We start from the raw sequence: 16867 nt of genomic DNA, 5'->3' as shown, positions 1-16867 counted from the left end.
TGCACTCCAGCCTGGGTGACAGAGCGAGACTCCATCTCAAAAAAAAAAAAAAAAAAAGAACATACGACTCACAGCTACCTTTTATTCAACATGTCCTGTGTGCCAGCTCCATGCTGGTCCTCATAGACATCATCTCCAAGCCCATGATAGCCCCGTGAGGTAGAGCCATTATCATCTGTTTACTGACAGGACACCAATGCCCGAGATGCAGTGACTCTCCCAACATCACAGCACTGGGGAGAGGTGCCGCTGCACCTGATCCCTGCTCCGCTCACCTGTGTGGCAACTTCCTGAGAACCCTCACCCAGACCTGCCTGGCACCTTGAGTCCTCATGACCACATTCCAAGATCCTCCAAAGTTGATCTCAAGCCATGCTGGACCCTGGGCCAGCAGCCAGCATGCACACTCCAGGCTCTCGAGAATTGACCCGGCCAGGGAGGGGCTGGCCCCTTCCCCCGAGGCGTGCCTGGCCGTGTTCACCAGTGCTCCATCAGTCAAGGCCTGAAGCCTTGGTGAGGGAGTCGAGCAGCTGGAAGTAACTATACTTGAGGTCGTATTCCATGTCATACCAGAAATTCACTGTGGGAAGAATGGGGATTTGAGTATGAAGGTCGCTCTTCTGACCTGGAGCCTCCCAAGCCTCCCCCTAGAGGCCCTGCTGGACCTTGGCAGGGCCTGTCCCCGGGCAGCCTGGGCAACTCCTTACCTGCAATGCAGCCCTGGGACTGCTGGACGTGGTGGAACCACAGAGCCGGCAGATAGAGCATCTCACCGGCCCGCACTGTACAGCGAAGGGCCTGGGCCTGACTGTAACTGGGGTACCGGGCTAGGTCTGGCGCCAAGGGGTCCAGTGGGATCCAGGGCACCTGGGAACACATCAGATGCCAGGGAGCAGCCCCCCAGACCCCCCAGGACTTCAGGCTGTGTCCCTTCCAAAGGTCAACACCACAGACCCTGCTCAGCTCAGCAATGAAAGGCCTCAGACTTAGGGATTTTTCAGAGCAAGGTGCCACCTCCCCAGATCTTTTGTGCCTGCTCTTCAGGGCCAGGCTTCTGCCCTTCTCCCTCCCTAGAGCCCAAGAACAGGACAGACACCTTCTCCATGGCCTCTTCATCCACCACCTTAAAGGTGCCCTCTTCGGTTAGCTGGTAGGTTGCCGGCGTGTACAGCTCTGGAGCCCAAGGGAGAAGGGTGTGGGGGAACTGCAAACGGCCTGGAACTTGCCAGACCCTCCTCCACCCCAGTCAGCCCTGGGCAGGGGCAAGGGGATCAGGGGCCCTGGTGCAGTGGGGATGCCACAGCCACACCTCAGGCCTGGGAACTGGCCTCCCAGGCTCTTGCTGCCTCCCTCCCCCTTGGGCCAGCTGTTCCCCAGCCCCTGCAGGCCACATCCCCTACCATAGGGGATGAAGGGCCGGTCGCTGGGCGGATGTAACAGGAAATGCTTCTCTCCTGAGACCACGCAGTAGAGGTTCTCATAGGGGTCCTTGTGCACTGCCAACATAAAGAAGGCCCGGGGGCAGGGTATGGAGGGCAGGGGCACAGGAGGCGGCAAACCATCATGCTGAGAGCCCTGCACCCCAAGACGGCCTATGACAAAAGAGAAGCACACAGAGTCAGTGGGCTGGAGATGCCAGGGGCTCTGATGGGCATTCTGGAACTCCACCTACCAGGGTCTTAATGCTCGCCAGGCCCTGGACTCCTCTCCACCAAGAGGGGAAGTTCTCCTACACCTACCCCCTGACCCGGCTGGCCTTTAGGGAGCTTTCTTTGGGTCTAGAAGAAACAATGCACCCACCCCCGATGCCATGGGTCCCTTCCCCCACCTCAGCTGTCAAGGGAAGCCCTCTGTGGTGCCCGAGTCCTAGAAGCCAAAAGAAATCTTAGAGAACAGTCAGTCCAACCTCCAACCAGGGTCTTCCCTCCCTCTGCCCCCACCTGCTCCTTCCCCACCTTTGTATTCCCGACACCTACAAGAAGTCACCGCAGCCGCCTCCCCTAGCCAGAAGTTCACAGCATCGGGCATCTTTCCTGCAGGGCAGATGGCAGAGAGCAAGTTAGGAAGGCCAGGTTGGGGATAGCTGCCATCCGGTGATGCCGGAGCCAAAACCTGGGTGAGCACAGAAGAATCCCAAGAAAGGGGTCAGGGAGAAGAGGGAGAGGTTGGGAAAGCTTGGGGAAGGGGCCCGCCCTCCCCTGGGGCAGAAGGAAGGACAACAATCTTCGGTAGTTTGTCTATGATTAAGTCAAGGCCTGGGAATGTATTTAGTGAGCTGCACCAGATGCTGACAGGACCAAGCCTGTAGGTCAGGTCATCACCTAAGGGCAAGCAGGCTGACCCCCTCCTTCCTGTATCTTCCCTGCCCTGGGCCAGGACCACCCCACCTCCACTCACCCAGGGCTTCTGAGGCCCAGGGCACATGGGATTCCAGGTCAGGCAGCAGCTGGGGCAGCTCGGTGGGCAGGTTGGAGCACTGCTTCTGCACGTAGAGGACCCCGGGGTGCTGGGCCCGGCCCTCCAGCACATCCAGCACGAAGCTCAGGGGCACGCGGCGTTCAGCTGGCATCACGAAGCGGTCCCCTCTCACGGCATCCGCGTAACCGTCTGGGGTCACAGCCACGCTCACCTCCGTGGACCCCACTGTGGCTCTAGAGGAATGGACGCTCAGCCCATGCTTAGATGCCAGTAATCACTGCTCACACCCGACCCCAGGGCAGCTCCCACCTGAAATAGGGGAGGGACCACTTCTGGAGGGCCGGCCAGTGCTGCAGAGCGTTGCGGATGATGCACGGCCTGCTGGGGCAGACCCAGTCCCGGTAGAAGTGGAGCGGAGTTGGGGGCTTGTCCAGGTAGGGCACAGCAAGAGGCACGCTGAGCTCTGAGAGAAAGAGGAAGATAGGAAGATGGGGGATGGAGGGGCTGAAGTCAGCAGCACCCAGTCCCAGCCCAAGAGATGCCCTCCCTGGAAAGGCCAGGCTGTCACTGGGAAATGCTCATTGGTGACCAAAGGACCCTGGACAACCAGTAATAGAAGGATGAGGAGGGAAAATGAAAGCAGAAAGCATCACGCACACACGCCAGCATGGGCCCCGACCGTGCACAGGGCCAGGGGCTGCTACACAACCCATAATCCAAATCGCCCGTGGGGCTGTGTCTGCACAGTGAACCCTCTCTGCTTTCCCACCTTGGAGGGCCAGCCTCCCAGCATCTACCAGAAAGGCACCATGGAGTGGTGTTGGGAACTCCAGAATGAGTAAGGCTGAGGCCCCATGGCCACGGGCTATTCTGGGTGGGGTGTGGCTCTGGGAAGCCCCCTTCAACAGTGATATTTACTGAGCACTTGGCTTGGCTAATCTGGGGCTATCAGGGATCACACAATTATCTTGGGAAATTTACAACCTTCTTACCCAGGGAGACAAACTAACAGATGACACCAATGGAGGAAAAGGAAGGGCTGGGCTGTGGTTTGGGTCCTGCTGAACAGCATCACCATGTCCAGACACCCAGGGCCACCATGTGCACTTCCGCAGGCTGTGCGGTATGCACCTGTGCAGGGGTCTACAGTGGCCCTGTGTCACCTCTAATCAAAATCTCTTTTTGACTCAGCTTTCTTTCTCCTTCACTCCCATCATCCTACTGGTTGGCTCTAAGTCCTGTTGATTCTGTCTCCTGTGTCTCTCAAACCCACCGTCTCCTCTCCTCCACTGGCATCCACATTCCAGCTACCTCCTTTGGGTCCTCACTCAAATATCACATTGATAAGGCTTCCTTCTCTGACTATACTTTCTAAATTTATAATCTGTCCCCCTCCCCACTGTCAAAAATCTTTATACCCCTTTCCCTATTTTTTCTCCTTCGTATTCATCGCCATCTAACATGCTATATATTTTAGGGCTGGACATGGTGGCTCATGTCTGTAATCCCAGCACTTTGGGATGCAGAGGCAGGAAGATTGCTGAGGCTGGGAGTTCAAGACCAGCCTTGGCAAGGTAGCGAGACCCCATCTCTACAAAAAAACTAAAAATTATCTGGACATGGTGGCATGCACCTATACTCCTAGCTACACTACAGGCTGAATGAAGCAGAAGGATCACTTGAGTCCAAGAGTTAGAGGCTGCAATGAGCGATCATCATACCACGGCACTCCAGTCTGGGTGACACAGCAAGACCTTATCTCAAAAAAGTATATATATATTTCATGTACATAAACTGTTTATCGTTCTGTCACCCTTGCTAGAATGTAAACTCCACAAGGGCAGAGACACTCATCTTGTTCGCTGATGCACCCCCTGGGACCTAGAACAGTACCTAACACACAGCATGTAATCAGCAAATATTTGCCTAATGTTGAATAGAAGTCTCCAGCATCCTGGCTGGATGGTTGCGGCAGTGAACTAGCTGGTTTCTCTGGCTTAATTCCACTCCCTCTCAAAGTATTCATCATCATAGCCTCAGTCATCTCCTGAAGATACAATCTCATCTTGCCATACCCCTAGTAACAAATGCCTCGATGGCTTACCACTGCTCCTTAGAGAATGCCGCCTGCCTTGGCACGCACGACCAAGAACAACCTACTCTTCCAGTCTGATTTCCTGTCTTGTGCCTGCCCCTGCCACACACCCTCTATTCAGGTGGTACCTGACTTTGTCCCAGCTGCTCACTCAGACTGGAATGTCTTTTTGCTGGTTTTTATAAAGTGTACAGGGCTTTGCTTTGCTACATTTATGCTCTAGGTCGAGCCAGAAGGCCTTGGTGTCCATTTGGTGGTTACTACATCCTGCTCCAAATGGTCCCAGCACTGATGTTCACCTCTGAGGTTACGCTGCATCTCTCACAGCCACACCATGTTAGTCACCTTTACTTTCTGATCAGTTGGAAAGTGAATGTTCTTAGATCAAAAATTGTAACTGAGTGAGAAGACCCCCGTGGGCCCAGGAATACTGGAAAGGAAAGAGCTGGCATGCCTGCTTGCTTCCCTGGCTAGAGGCAAGATGGCACCCGTCCACTAGATATGGGATCCAGGAGATAGGAAAGTGGCAAAGGCCTTCCCAGTCATGCCAGCCCATCCAAGCAGTCACCTTGGGAGACAGTGGTCTGAGGCTCAGTACATCTCCCTGTTGTACTCGCTGAGATTCTTTTGAGACAGCATCTTGCTCTGTTGCCCAGGCTGAAGTGCAGTGATGCAATAATGGCTCACCACAGCCGCAAACTGTCACCGGACCTTTGGGGTGTTGCTTTGCCAGCTGGAAACCTCTGTGGCCAGTGATGCCTTTGCCCGTTTTGCTCAGGCCCATTGGGCCCACTCATCCCTGCAGGCTGTGCTCGGCTCATGCCACCAACCTGTATCCCACACCTGCCAAGGGCGAGTGGGGCGGCGAGGTGTGTGTGAGCCAATGAGTGTGGAGTCTGGCCACTGTGCACAGCCAGGTATGTGAGCTGCGGTGGGGCAGGCAGCTCCAGGTGCCAACATGGGCGCTGGTTTCCTGCAAGGCTGCAGTTAGACCAAGTATACCATAAGTAGCTTCCACAGCTGACACTAGGAAACATGGTGGTGCTTGGAAGCTTGGAGATACCAGGAACCGCAGAGCCCTAAAGAGGATGTCAGAACCCCAGCTTGGGGAGCTCCTGGGTCTGGGCTCCCCAAAGGGCTGCAGCTCTTCTTTCCTTCTTGTCACCCACCATGTGGCGAGCAAGACGCATGGTTCAGCCCTCTTCATGTTACAGCTCTTTGAGCCCCGCCATTCAGCACGTCCCCAGTTCTTGTCCTGCATCCAGGAAGAATGAAGTACATACAGACAAGTAGAGGGTTAACAAGACAAAGAGGAGCTTTACTGAGCCATAGAACAGCTCAGAGGAGACCCACAGTGGGCAGCTCCTCTCCGCAGCCAGGGTATCCCCACGAGTGTTCAGCTCTCAGCAGAGAGGATGGCTCCTCTGCAGGACTTCGCTTTGCTACATCCGTGCTCTAGGTCGAGCCAGAAGGCCTTGGTCTCCATTTGGTGGTTACCACATCCTGCTCCAAATGGTCCCGGCACTGATGTTCACCTCTGAGCTTATGCTGCATCTCTCGTGGCCACACCATGCCAGTCACCTTTACTTTGCAATCAGTTGGAAAGTGAATGTTCTTAGATCAAAAATTGTAACTGAGTGAGAAGACCCCACTGGGCCCAGGAGTACTGGAAAAGAAAGAGCTGGCTTGCCTGCTTGCTTCCCTGGCTAGAGTGGCTCCTGTCTGTGGGCAGGTTGCCGAGTCTCTCCAGCTCTCAGCAGAGAGGGCAGCTCCTTCCTGCAGCTGGTCGTCCCATTGTCTCTTCTGGTCTGGCTGAGTCAGGGGCTTTTTATGGCCCTCAGAGGGGAGGAAGTACATGCCTATTGGTCCATGGGCAGCCATGGGTGGGCCAGAAAAAGCATCAAAATTTCCCATTCCAGTCCATGGGACCCGCAGCCCAGCCCCCAGGCTTCAGGCCTTCCCTGGCTTGAAGGTCAGGCTTCACCCGGGACCCATCTGCCTCTTGCCACCATTCATGGCACCCAGGCTGTTTGTGCCAAGGGGCGCCTGCAGGCAAGCACTGAGCTGCCCTCAGCCCCTCTTGGCTTCCCTCCCATGCTCGTTGGCACCCAAAGGCCGGAGGGGGCCAAGGTGGTAGGGGGCTGGTGTGTCAGCACTGCCCAGAGCATTCACACACCCAGCCAAGCCGCAGCAGCACCCAGGTTCGGCCTCAACTTTGCTCCATGATCAGATCAGGTGCTGACAGTGGGGAAAGCCAGACAGCAGGATCAGGCACTTCCGAGCCTGTGTCAGCAGAAAGGGGCCTTCCTGGGCCCCCAAGAGTGCAGAGATGCCTGGCCCCACAGCTGCAGCTGCAGCCAGGAGGGTGGGGCTTCTGCCTGCTCCTGGCTCCCAAGAGCACAGGGGTACCTGATTTGCAGCCCTGGCTTGGGTGGTTGCAATTGTGCCTAGGGAGCTCCCACTCTACCACTTGGAAGGGGTGGGGCTCCCACTTGTCTCCAGTTCCTGCCAGCTCTGTGGAGCATGCGGCCCAGCTGCACCTCCTCTTTGCATTTTCCCCACAGTGGCAGCGGGCAAGGTGCAGATGGCACGGCAGCCCTGACCACCCCACACAAATAAGCCTGATGGTCCTGGGGCTGGCCCTACAAGTCCCGGCTGCACCTTTGGCAGGGTGCTCGTGGGCTTCTGGGATATGGCGGGGAGCGAGGTTGAGGCTGCAGCAGAGGGTCTGGGCTTAAGAGCAGGTCCTGCCCAGCTGTGTGAGGGTGGGGGTGGTGCAGTCGGCTGCCTCAGGGATGCAGGGAACAGGGGACTCACTACTACCACTGCCACTCCCAGAGCCGCTTCTGCTGCCCGACTCGTGCCTCCCCACTGCAGCCAGCATGATGACAGCATCCACTCGACTGCCGCCACTGTCATCAAAACTACCAGACTCAAGCAATCCTCTTGCCTCAGCCTCCTGAACAGGTGGGACTACAGGCACATGCCACCACACATGATGGTGTCTCACTATGTTGCCCAGGCTGGTCTTGAACTCCTGGCCTCAAGAGATCCTCTCACTAAGGAAGGAGACCACTACTATTCTGCTGCCTTCCTACCCCCACCTTGCCTAGTTCACAAGACAGGAGAAAAGAGAGAAAGAAACAAAAGTAAGATAAATAGCCAGACAACCTTGGCACCACCACCCGGCCCTAGGAGTTAAACAAAGTAATAATAACATCAACCCCTGGTCTAAACTACTTGTGTTATCTGTAAGTTCCAGACACTGTATGAAAAAAGCATTGTAAAACTTTCTGTTCTGTTAGCTGATGCATGTCAGCCCCAGTCACGTTTCCCACGCTTGCTCAGTTTATCACGACCCTTTCACGTGGACCCCTTAAAGTTGTAAGCCTTTAAAAAGGCCAAGTATTTCTTTTTCAAGGAGCTCGGTTCTTTTTTTTTTTTTTTTTTTTTGAGGCAGAGTCTCGCTCTGTCACCCAGGCTGGAGTGCAGTGGCCAGATCTCGGCTCACTGCAAGCTCCGCCTCCCGGGTTCACGCCATTCTCCTGCCTCAGCCTCCCGAGTAGCTGGGACTACAGGCGCCCGCCACCTCGCCCGGCTAGTTTTTTGTAATTTTTAGTAGAGACGGGGTTTCACCGTGTTAGCCAGGATGGTCTCGATCTCCTGACCTCGTGATCCGCCCGTCTCGGCCTCCCAAAGTGCTGGGATTACAGGCTTGAGCCACTGCGCCCGGCTGGAGCTCGGTTCTTAAGACACGAGTCTGCCGATGCTCCCGGCCGAATAAAAAACCTCTTCTTTCTTTAATCCGGTGTCTGAGGAGTTTTGTCTGCGGCTCATCCTGCTACATCACCTTGGCCTCCTGAAGTGCTAAGATTACAGGCGTGAGTACTGAACACAGCCTGGGATTCTGGAAATACGTGGAAACTGCCATTTTTTCACCCTTTGGACTTCTGCAATTAGGGATTTTACTTGCTCACCATTTTTAGAGAATGGCTGCTTTTCTCTCCTGGGGCTTCAAAGTGAGAAAATTTCAAAAGGGATCCAAACAATTCCTTTGACCCCATAACTCTACTAAGAATTTAACTAACAAGGCTGGGAGCAGCAGCTTATGCGTTCCACGGTGTTCCGAAACTTTGGAATTCCGAGGTGGAAGGATTGCTTGAGCCTAGGAATTTGAGACCACCTGGTCTCTACTAAAATTCAAAAAAATTAACCAGGCATGGTGGTGCATGCCTATAGTCTCAGCTACTCCCAGGCGCTGAAGCAGGAGGATCTCTTGAACCTGAGAGGTCGAGGTGCAGCGAGCTCTGATTGTGCCACTGCACTCCAGCTTGGCTGACAGAGTAAGACCCTGTCTCAAAAAATATATATATAAAGAATTTAACCAATAAAAATACTCACACATGTGCACAAAGACCCTGCTCCTGCAGACTGGCTTCTTCACTGCTTCCTGAACACATCGGGCACACTCCCACCAAGGGCTTTGCCTGCACTTGCCTTCTAACCTACTTCTACTCTACAACTTACTCATTCAGTACACCTGTGATTAACTGTTCACCTTCTCACTTAGAATGTAACAGGGCACAGAATGTAAAGGAGAGAGATTTGTTTTGTTCAGTGATGTATCTCAAACACAGTGAACAGAACCTGGCACACAGAGACGCTGAATAAGTATTTGTTAAATCAATACTCAAAGCATTCGTTGCAGCATTATTAAAAACAACAGACTGGACATGACCTAAATGAGTAAGTGAAAAAGACTGAGGTAGAGGAATGTGAAATGATCTCCAAGATACATGGTGCAGAAGAGTATGTTTAGCAGGCTACTATTTGTACAAAAAAAGTGTAAAAAGTCATGTGTGCACAGATATAAACAATCTTTCTGGAAGAATGCAAACTGGGGCTGGGAGGGAACCTTGCTTCATTTACATTGCATACCATTATATATTACATACCCATCACATATACATGTGCCTGTGTTGCTGTTCAGTGGGAAGAAATCATTTAAAAATAGAAAAAAGAAGAGAAGAGAGGAAGAAAGAAAAGGAATAAAAACTCAGCAGGGGAAGAGCCAGGGACCATTTGGTCAGCCTGCAGTCCTCCCGAAGTGGGAGAGGGGAGTTGGGGCCGGAGGTGGGGCACGTGGGGGAGAAATCCGGCCACCACCTGTGTGCCTTTGATGCGCTTTCAACAAGGGTACCAGCAAACTGCTCAAGACTGTGGGAAACACAGGGCTTCGCCACGACCACGGTCAAGACGGCACCGGGCCTCGGGAATGACATGAACAGTCACCCAGGAAGCCGCGGGAGTGCGCGAACACTCGGGGAGGGAAGCGGGTTGTGACAGAAGAGCAACCCGAGCGGGGCCTTAGGCCAGTCGCACACGCGAGGTTCCGAGTCCCCGGTGTCAGCGGCATCCCAGGGCCCCTCCCATGTTCGGAGATCGCCGCAGCCTCTTGCAGAGCCCACTCACCCCTTGCAGCGGCCGGGAATTCTCGTAACTCCCTCCTCACGGCGTCCAAAACCGCCTCCGCCATGGCTGCGTCTGAGCTGGCCGAGACCCCGCCTCAACCCGACGTCCCGCCGCAGGCCACACCCCCCAGACCCTCGCCCCGCCCTTCCCGAGGCCCCCGCCGCAGGCCACACCCCCAGCAACCCGCCCCGTCCTGCCCTGGTAGCACAGCCGGTTCCGCCACCGAAGCGGTGGAGCGAGCAGCGGCGCCTGCTTCCGCCTGCCCCACCCACTGGCCGGCATCCCAGGATTAACAAACAATTGTGTTTATTAACAAGTTCATACATCAGTACAAACGGGCACGTTAAAAACAGCCCCCCGCCCCGTGCAGCCGAACAGGCGGCGGGAAGCGCCGCGACCTGCACAAAGTAGAAAAGTTATAAATAAGGGGCTTTCAAAACTGGGCGGGGGCGAATCTGGAGTTGGGCGGCGGTTGCCGGTGGCCTCAGACATGCAGAAGGGGACGGGGCGCCGGCCAGGCCACGACGCCCCTCACCCACATGGGGCAGAGGGCAGGAAAAGGGCGGCCACGTTCTCACAAACATCAGGCGGAGGGAAGCTCCCTCCTCGTGAAGGACCTGGCCCAGAGGGCGAACCTGAGTCCCACCTGCGGTGGGCACGGCTGGTGTGGGAGGTCGGCGCGCAGCGGGAGTTCCGGGGCCATGCGGGTGGCGGTGCTAGAGGAGTGGGGAATGGCCAGGTTTGGAGCAGCTCAAGCGCACTCAGGCTGATGTCCCGGAGCTGGGCACCCTTCAGAACCCATTTCTTTTTTTTTTTTTTGAGATGGCGTCTCTCTTTGTCACCCAGGCTGGAGTGCAATGGCGCGATCACGGCTCACTGCAACCTCCACCTCCAGGATTCAAGTGATTCTCCTGCCCCAGCCACCCAAGTAGCTGGGATTACAGGCGCATGCCACCAGGCCCAGCTAAGTTTTGCATTTTTAGTAGAGACAGGGTTTCACCATGTTGGCCAGGCTGTCTCTATCACCTGACCTCGTGATCTGCCGGCCTTGGTCTCCGTAAGTGCTGGGATTAAAGGCGTGGGCCATCACACCTGGTCCAGAACCCATTTATTTATAAGCTTCTGCCTACCGCACAGCAGCGCGGGTGAAGGGGCTCTTGTGGCCTGAAGCTGTGGTAAAGCTGCTCTGACTTACCTGGAGCAGAGGGGAGCAGCAAGGCCCACAGACACCTTTCCTCAACTCTTTAACAGCCTCACAACTTGGTCCCACTCTACCTCCTACGCTCCCCTATCTCCTTCCCCTCACACCTATTACTGCCCTTTTACATTGTACCCTATCCCCTCACCTCTGCCACTTATCTGTCCCATCTACCACTTTTCTAGTGTCTCCTTTGGCCCTGGCACCTCCCTCCTCTCACAGCATCCAGCACACCCGTGGGTGCCCAGCACTGCCTTTGAGGAGGCTCCTTCTACCTCAACCAGGTGTCCTGTGGGCCATCTCCTATCAGCTAGGCTGTGGACACCAAGAATCCAGAATCTGGGTTCACTTAGTGTGCTGCGCCCCTTTTCTGCTCCCTGATATGTGATCCACATAAGCCAGGGTGGTGAAGCTGAGGCAGGATGTGAGCAAACCAGGCACACAGCCGCCAGCCGGATACTCTAGCAACCAACACCCAACTGCATGCTGTGCAGGTAGCGGGGTGTGTGTGTGTGTGTGTGTGTGTACGTGTGTGCACATGCATGCGTGTGATCTCATCTGTGGCCGAGGTCCTCAGGAGGTGGGCCAGCGCCCTGTAAACGAAGGACGTTCCAACACAGGCTTCTGACTGAGCATCACTCAGGATGCAGGGAGAAGGTGGCCTCTGGGCTCCAGCAGCCGGCTGGGGTCCAAGGCTGGAGAACAGGGAAGAACAAGGGGCTGAGGAAAGGAGGCCAGAGCTTCATGTTTGCCCAGGTGAGGGCTTACTGTCCCGCAGCAACATCCCACAGCTGGCTCAAGTTCTGGCCAGGAGAGAAAGGGGTCACAGGGAAAGACAATGCTGGGCCCCTCTTGGAGGGAGAATAGGAGTGGAATGTGGGGGCTCAGGTCCTAATACCAATTCAAGTCTCCTGATGGCTGGGGACACCCTGGAGGGCCTGACGGCTCTGCCTTTCTGAGCTGCCAGGTATTGGGGGAAACCACCCTGCTCTGGCAGCCAGGGGAGTGCAGCTGGTGTGAGAGGGGAAGTGGAGGTAGAAGTGAAGGCCCACAGTTGGCTGAAGGGCCCTGAACACCACATCACCTCACCTCGACCCCAGAGTACCCTGTGTATGCTCCACCCCAGGGAGCTGATCCCTGCAGAAATTTCAAATGGCTTCTAAGAGAGGGCCAGCCCTTCCCAGATTCCGAGATGGGGCAAGCTGCCCTCCTACCTCTCACAGCACCAAGATGACAAAGACCCAAGACCTGTCCCTGCCACTGGAGGGGCTGTGGAGGCAGGAGTTCCAAGGAAGTGAGGCAACAGTCAGGGAAATAAATTAATAAATACAGGCGCCCTATGAGGAGCGGCTGGGAAGGCTGCTTTGCCTCTGAACACTGCTCCCTGCTTTCCAATCCAAACAGCCCCGTGCATTTTGGTGAGTGGCAGAGGGGCTGCAGTTTGGAATCGCTGAGGCATTCATTCACTTGGGACAGGCTTCCGGAACTCAGAGTTTGCGTTCCATGCGCCGTTCCACGGCTCGAAGCAACAGTTCCGAGTATTGCTCCAGCAGGGCCTGTGTCTGCTCGGCTCCCACAGCCCCAGGGCTGCCGCCTGGGCTGGACGGCACTGCCCCAGCCAGGGCTTCCAGCTCCTGTCGCACTGAAGAGAAGGTGTCTCTGAGGAGCTGGGCGATCCGACTGTGCTCTGCTGAGGGCATCTTGCAGCCAGCCACCTGAAACAGGACCCCCAGAAGTGAGGTGGGGGAGCCTGTCAGCAGACATATAAAAGGGAGAAGCCCCACCTCGGTCCAGCCTGCCTCAGAAGAAGGGACTAGCTGGGAACCCTACCTGCCAAGATCAGCGTGTATGGCCAGGGGACATGGGATGCGGCAGATTCTGGGGGTGATCCCCAAAGTGGATCCCATCGGATTGCAGAACCATCTACATCTTACAAACAACTCCTTATGACAACTCTGGCAGAATCTGCTTTCTCTTTCAAAGTTTGGGCCTTCTTGGACTGTCCCCTATGTCTAAGGGGGCCAAACCGTGGATATGAAAAAGGATGCCATTAATAATTACACTGGGACAACATAAACTGGGATTGTCCTGAGCCAACTAGGAGATGTGGTCTCTCCAGGCCTCACCTCCTGAGGGAAGTCTCCAGCTCTTAACCAGAAATGACCGCAGGTGCCTGGTTCAAGAGGCTAGCCTGGCCTCTAATCCCCTCACCTATGCTGCCCAAGATGCTCTTGAGTGTTCCACCCTGTCAGCGTAACAGCCTTAGTATGCCATTCTGGACATGGCTATCTGAAACACCCAGCACTACTGATGTGCTCACCCTCCTGCCGGGGGGCACCTAACACCCACCGAGTGGTAGAGCCGCACGGCCTGGCGCACGCTACCGCGGAGCTCTGCCACCAGCTGCTCACACTGCTCCAGGCTTACCGCTGGCTCTGAAAGAGACGGATATGGCTCAGTGAGACCCAACATGCAGCCCTTTCAGGCCTCCGCACCCAAGACACTCAGAGCAGGAGAGACCTAGCCCTCAGCATTGCACCCCCAACTTGCCCTCAGTCCCTTCCTCTTGCCTTCTCTTCCAATGGCCTCCCCAACACCACACAAACAAGGTCCAGAGGAGAGGGCCAGCCCCAAGTTCAGAAGCCACTGAATGGGCAAGTGGGTCAGAAGGAAATCATGAAGGTTAGCAGGAGGGTCTCACCATCAGGGGTGTGACTTATGGACCTGAGACAGGAGCAGAGAGGCCGAGAAACACCAGAAGCTGAACCCACAGAAATGAGATGGAGCCAGAGAGCGGCCAACAGAGACGGGAGAGAAAGGATGGGGCAGGAGATAAGAGCTGGGGAGCTGTGCACACCTGAGTCCTGGCTTAGGGCTGCCCCTGGCTTGGTGCATTCCATGGGGTTGGGAGTCTTCTCAGGGGGTGGGGCCGGCAAGTTTTCAGGGCCTCGGAGGAGGCTGCTGACTGGCAGTTGCTGGGCACAGGGGCTGCTGGGCCCAGGATGAGCCTGGCACTCTGTCCTAGGCTTGGGAGTGGTACCCTCCCCCAAACAGGCCCATCTCTCAGTTGTACTGTGAGCTTTTCCTAGGCCCAATGGGAAGCCAGGCTTTTCTGCCTCGCCAGGGGTCCGGCCTTTGGTGACAGGAGAGAATGCAGCCAGGGTAGGACGGTCAGGCAGTGGTTTGGGGATGTCCAGGACCAGGTGAGCCCGGCTGGGCAGGGCCAGCTTGCTGAGTGGTGAGACTCGGATGGGGGCAGGAGCTTGAGGTTCAGCCACCAGGCCCAGGTTCTCCCCAACAGAGATACTGCGGGATATCTTGGCCATGGAACTGGTGGTGGGGTTCTGATAGGAGTGAGGCCGAGACGGAGGACCATCAGCTAGGGGCAGGGAGCCCAGACCATCCTGAGCTTCCATCTCCTGAGAGAGCAGTGGGCCTGGTGAAGGGGCCTGTAGACCAGCCTCAACTCTTTCTGCAAAGGAGACAGAGGTATACGCAGGTCAGGTGGCGAGGAAGGCATCCCAGATGCCAATGCCCAATCTCAAAGAGCTGCTGTTCCCCTCCACATGCCCATTAAGGGACACCCAGTGGCCAGCACAGTGACACATCAGGGCCACACTAGGCCCTCCCTCCTCCAGCATGTACATGTGTTCCACACACCCTACACCCCAGCCCTGAGCCCAGCAGGCTCCTCACCCTGTGGCACCAGACTGTGCACAGACTGGGCCTTCTGGAGTCCAGATAAGGGGCTGGCTGTGGCCACTCTCTTGGGAGCCCAGCTGCTGTCAGAGTTGAGACGGCATCGTGGCAACAGCACAGAGGCTGCCTGCTGGGGGCTAGGATTGCCGGAGGACGGTTCTACCTCCGGGGGTGCTCCAGGGGGACTGGCACCATTGCCTCTCGGCTGCTCACCAGATGCCTGTGGCACCTGGGCTGGTCTCAACATCAGTGCCAGGCTTGAGGAGGAAGGGGATGGTTCCCTATAGGGAGGAAATGTGAAAGAAGAAACAGAGAAGGCTCCATGCTCCTCCCTGCCAAAATGGCAAAAAACTGATAGCACCAGGGCACTAGGAGAGAAGGACAAGCACAAAGCCAGACAGGGCTGGGAAAAGGCCAAGTTAGCCCAAAACTGGGAGTGCTAAACACCCCAGGCATGGAGAGAGAACACTGGAGGAGAGGGCAGCAGCCCTGGGAGGCCAGGAGAGCTGGAGCTGCTGCTGGGGGGAGGGGCCTCTGTACCTGAGTGGGCGGGTCTGTACTTGCAACAGGTATCGTGAAGAGATGCTCCGAGACTCTGACCTCTCTGGCACCTGCACTGGGGCCCCTACCAGGGTCAGAGAAATCATGAATTGGGGCAGAAATCAAGCCCTTGACACAGATTTTGCCTCCCTGAGACCCCCAGCCACTGCCTATACCCTGGGACCCTCCTCTCAGGTAGGCAAGGAGGGGAGAAGGGCAAATTGCAGGCACTAAATGCTGGCCCTCTGACCACACCTGGAGCAGCTCCATTGGCCAGAGTCTCAAAGTGCTGTTTCAGAAACTGCTCCTGGTCTGGAGTCTGGGGGCTGCCCTCCTGCAGCCCATAGGGGCCCATGCCTCCCTCCTCTTCCTCCTCTTCTTCATCACCCTCAGCTGGCTCTTCAAGGTCTGAAGAGATGCCATCCACACTGAGGGGCTCCGTGCTCTCAGAGTCTGGGTGTGGGGAGGGGAGAGAGGCATTACACTGCACCCATCTGTTGCCAGAGCCTCCCCACCCACCTCCAGGCCCCACCCACCATGACCCCTCCCTCCAGGCTGCAGCCTCACCTTCAGTGGGGTGCTCGGGGCTGGAAAGGCAGCTGCTGCTGTAATCCACAGAGCAGGCACTGTCAGGGCTGTGCTTTTCTGAGCTTCTGCTGCCTGGGTACACTCTTCCCAGAGTTCCCCGGGCTGGAGCCTGCACCTGGAACTCACTGCCAGGATTCCAGCAGGGAGAAGAAAAGGCAGTGAGCAGAGGTGGGCAGCAGCCCTGCTGGACTCCTGCCTGTGATCAGGGTGAGGGATGAGGCAGTGGTGAGCTAGAAGGAAAGCCCTGAGTATCCCGGGGGCCAACCCTCCCTCAACTAAAGAACACTCACAGGGAGGGGAAGACGGGGGTGCTGCACAGCCCACGAGGTCTGGCCAGGGCAGGATCCTTACCTGGTATCCATGGTGGGGCTGTCACTCGGCTCTGGGTAGACAATACCATCTTCAACGGGTGCAGGTTCCAGATCTTGGGCAAAGACCCCTTCCTCTTGTGACAATAATCGGATAATACGGGGACAGGCACAGGGTTGGGAAGCCTGAGGCCGAGGGGACTTTTCATTCTGGGAACAGGCAAAGGGACGTTACCAGAGCAACTGGCGTGAGAAGAGGTGGCAGATGAGGCAGTGGTAGCTGGTGGTTAAGCCCTGAGTATCCTGGGGGCCAACCCTCCCCATGGAGAAGAGGTGGAGGTGAGTAAAGATGTGCTGTGCACTAATTCTAGGGGGAGCTGAAGGACAGACACCAAGAAGCCAGGCTGGGCTCCAGCTGCTGATGTGAGCTTCTGGATGAACTATATTAGCACTCTGGGCCGCCAACCTCCAGCTACCACTTAATACCAAGAGTCCTCCAAGAAACCCAGCCCAGGACAAAGGCCACTTTTGCCTCTCTACCCCAACCCC

The 16867-nt window shown here is 56.1% G+C and overlaps 2 protein-coding genes across 5 annotated transcripts in view; both read right to left on the bottom strand.

The window, feature by feature from the left end:
* Positions 1-62: 62 nt before the first annotated feature.
* JMJD7 (jumonji domain containing 7) lies at positions 63-10089 on the bottom strand. The gene is made up of 8 exons (XM_025390752.1): positions 9986-10089; positions 2728-2881; positions 2398-2651; positions 1977-2033; positions 1401-1496; positions 1097-1173; positions 708-867; positions 63-580 (listed from the first exon to the last, which is right to left on the bottom strand). Exons 1-8 carry the CDS (start codon positions 10047-10049, stop codon positions 492-494), a joined length of 951 nt encoding a protein of 316 aa, XP_025246537.1. The 5' UTR covers positions 10050-10089; the 3' UTR covers positions 63-491.
* Positions 10090-10274: 185 nt separating this feature from the next.
* Positions 10275-16867, bottom strand: part of MAPKBP1 (mitogen-activated protein kinase binding protein 1) — a 52835-nt gene continuing 46242 nt past the window's right edge. For 3 of the 4 annotated variants that reach the window (XM_025390745.1, XM_025390746.1, XM_025390747.1), the window contains 8 exons: positions 16362-16528; positions 15990-16135; positions 15678-15875; positions 15423-15507; positions 14880-15163; positions 14041-14655; positions 13533-13618; positions 10275-12898 (listed from right to left, as the gene is read on the bottom strand). In XM_025390745.1, coding sequence (XP_025246530.1) covers positions 12671-12898; positions 13533-13618; positions 14041-14655; positions 14880-15163; positions 15423-15507; positions 15678-15875; positions 15990-16135; positions 16362-16528 — 1809 coding nt within the window. In that variant the 3' untranslated portion in view covers positions 10275-12670. The remainder of the gene's footprint in view (positions 12899-13532; positions 13619-14040; positions 14656-14879; positions 15164-15422; positions 15508-15677; positions 15876-15989; positions 16136-16361; positions 16529-16867) is intronic. The other variant, XM_025390749.1, reaches the window with a different exon arrangement.

This window comes from Theropithecus gelada, chromosome 7a (genome assembly GCF_003255815.1).
Source record: "Theropithecus gelada isolate Dixy chromosome 7a, Tgel_1.0, whole genome shotgun sequence".
NCBI lineage: Eukaryota > Metazoa > Chordata > Mammalia > Primates > Cercopithecidae > Theropithecus > Theropithecus gelada.
The sequence above is the reverse complement of the archived record's forward strand: the minus strand, read 5'-3'. Positions and strand labels throughout refer to the sequence as shown.

Coding starts and splice junctions, on each gene's coding strand:
- JMJD7 (XM_025390752.1), bottom strand. CDS start 10,049: ATGGCGGAGGCGGTTTTGGACGCCGTGAGGAGGGAGTTACGAGAATTC. Junction 2,034..2,397: donor CTGGGCCTCAGAAGCCCTGG/GTGAGTGGAGGT, acceptor TCTGCCCTGCAG/GAAAGATGCCCGATGCTGTG. Junction 581..707: donor GTCCCAGGGCTGCATTGCAG/GTAAGGAGTTGC, acceptor TTCTTCCCACAG/TGAATTTCTGGTATGACATG.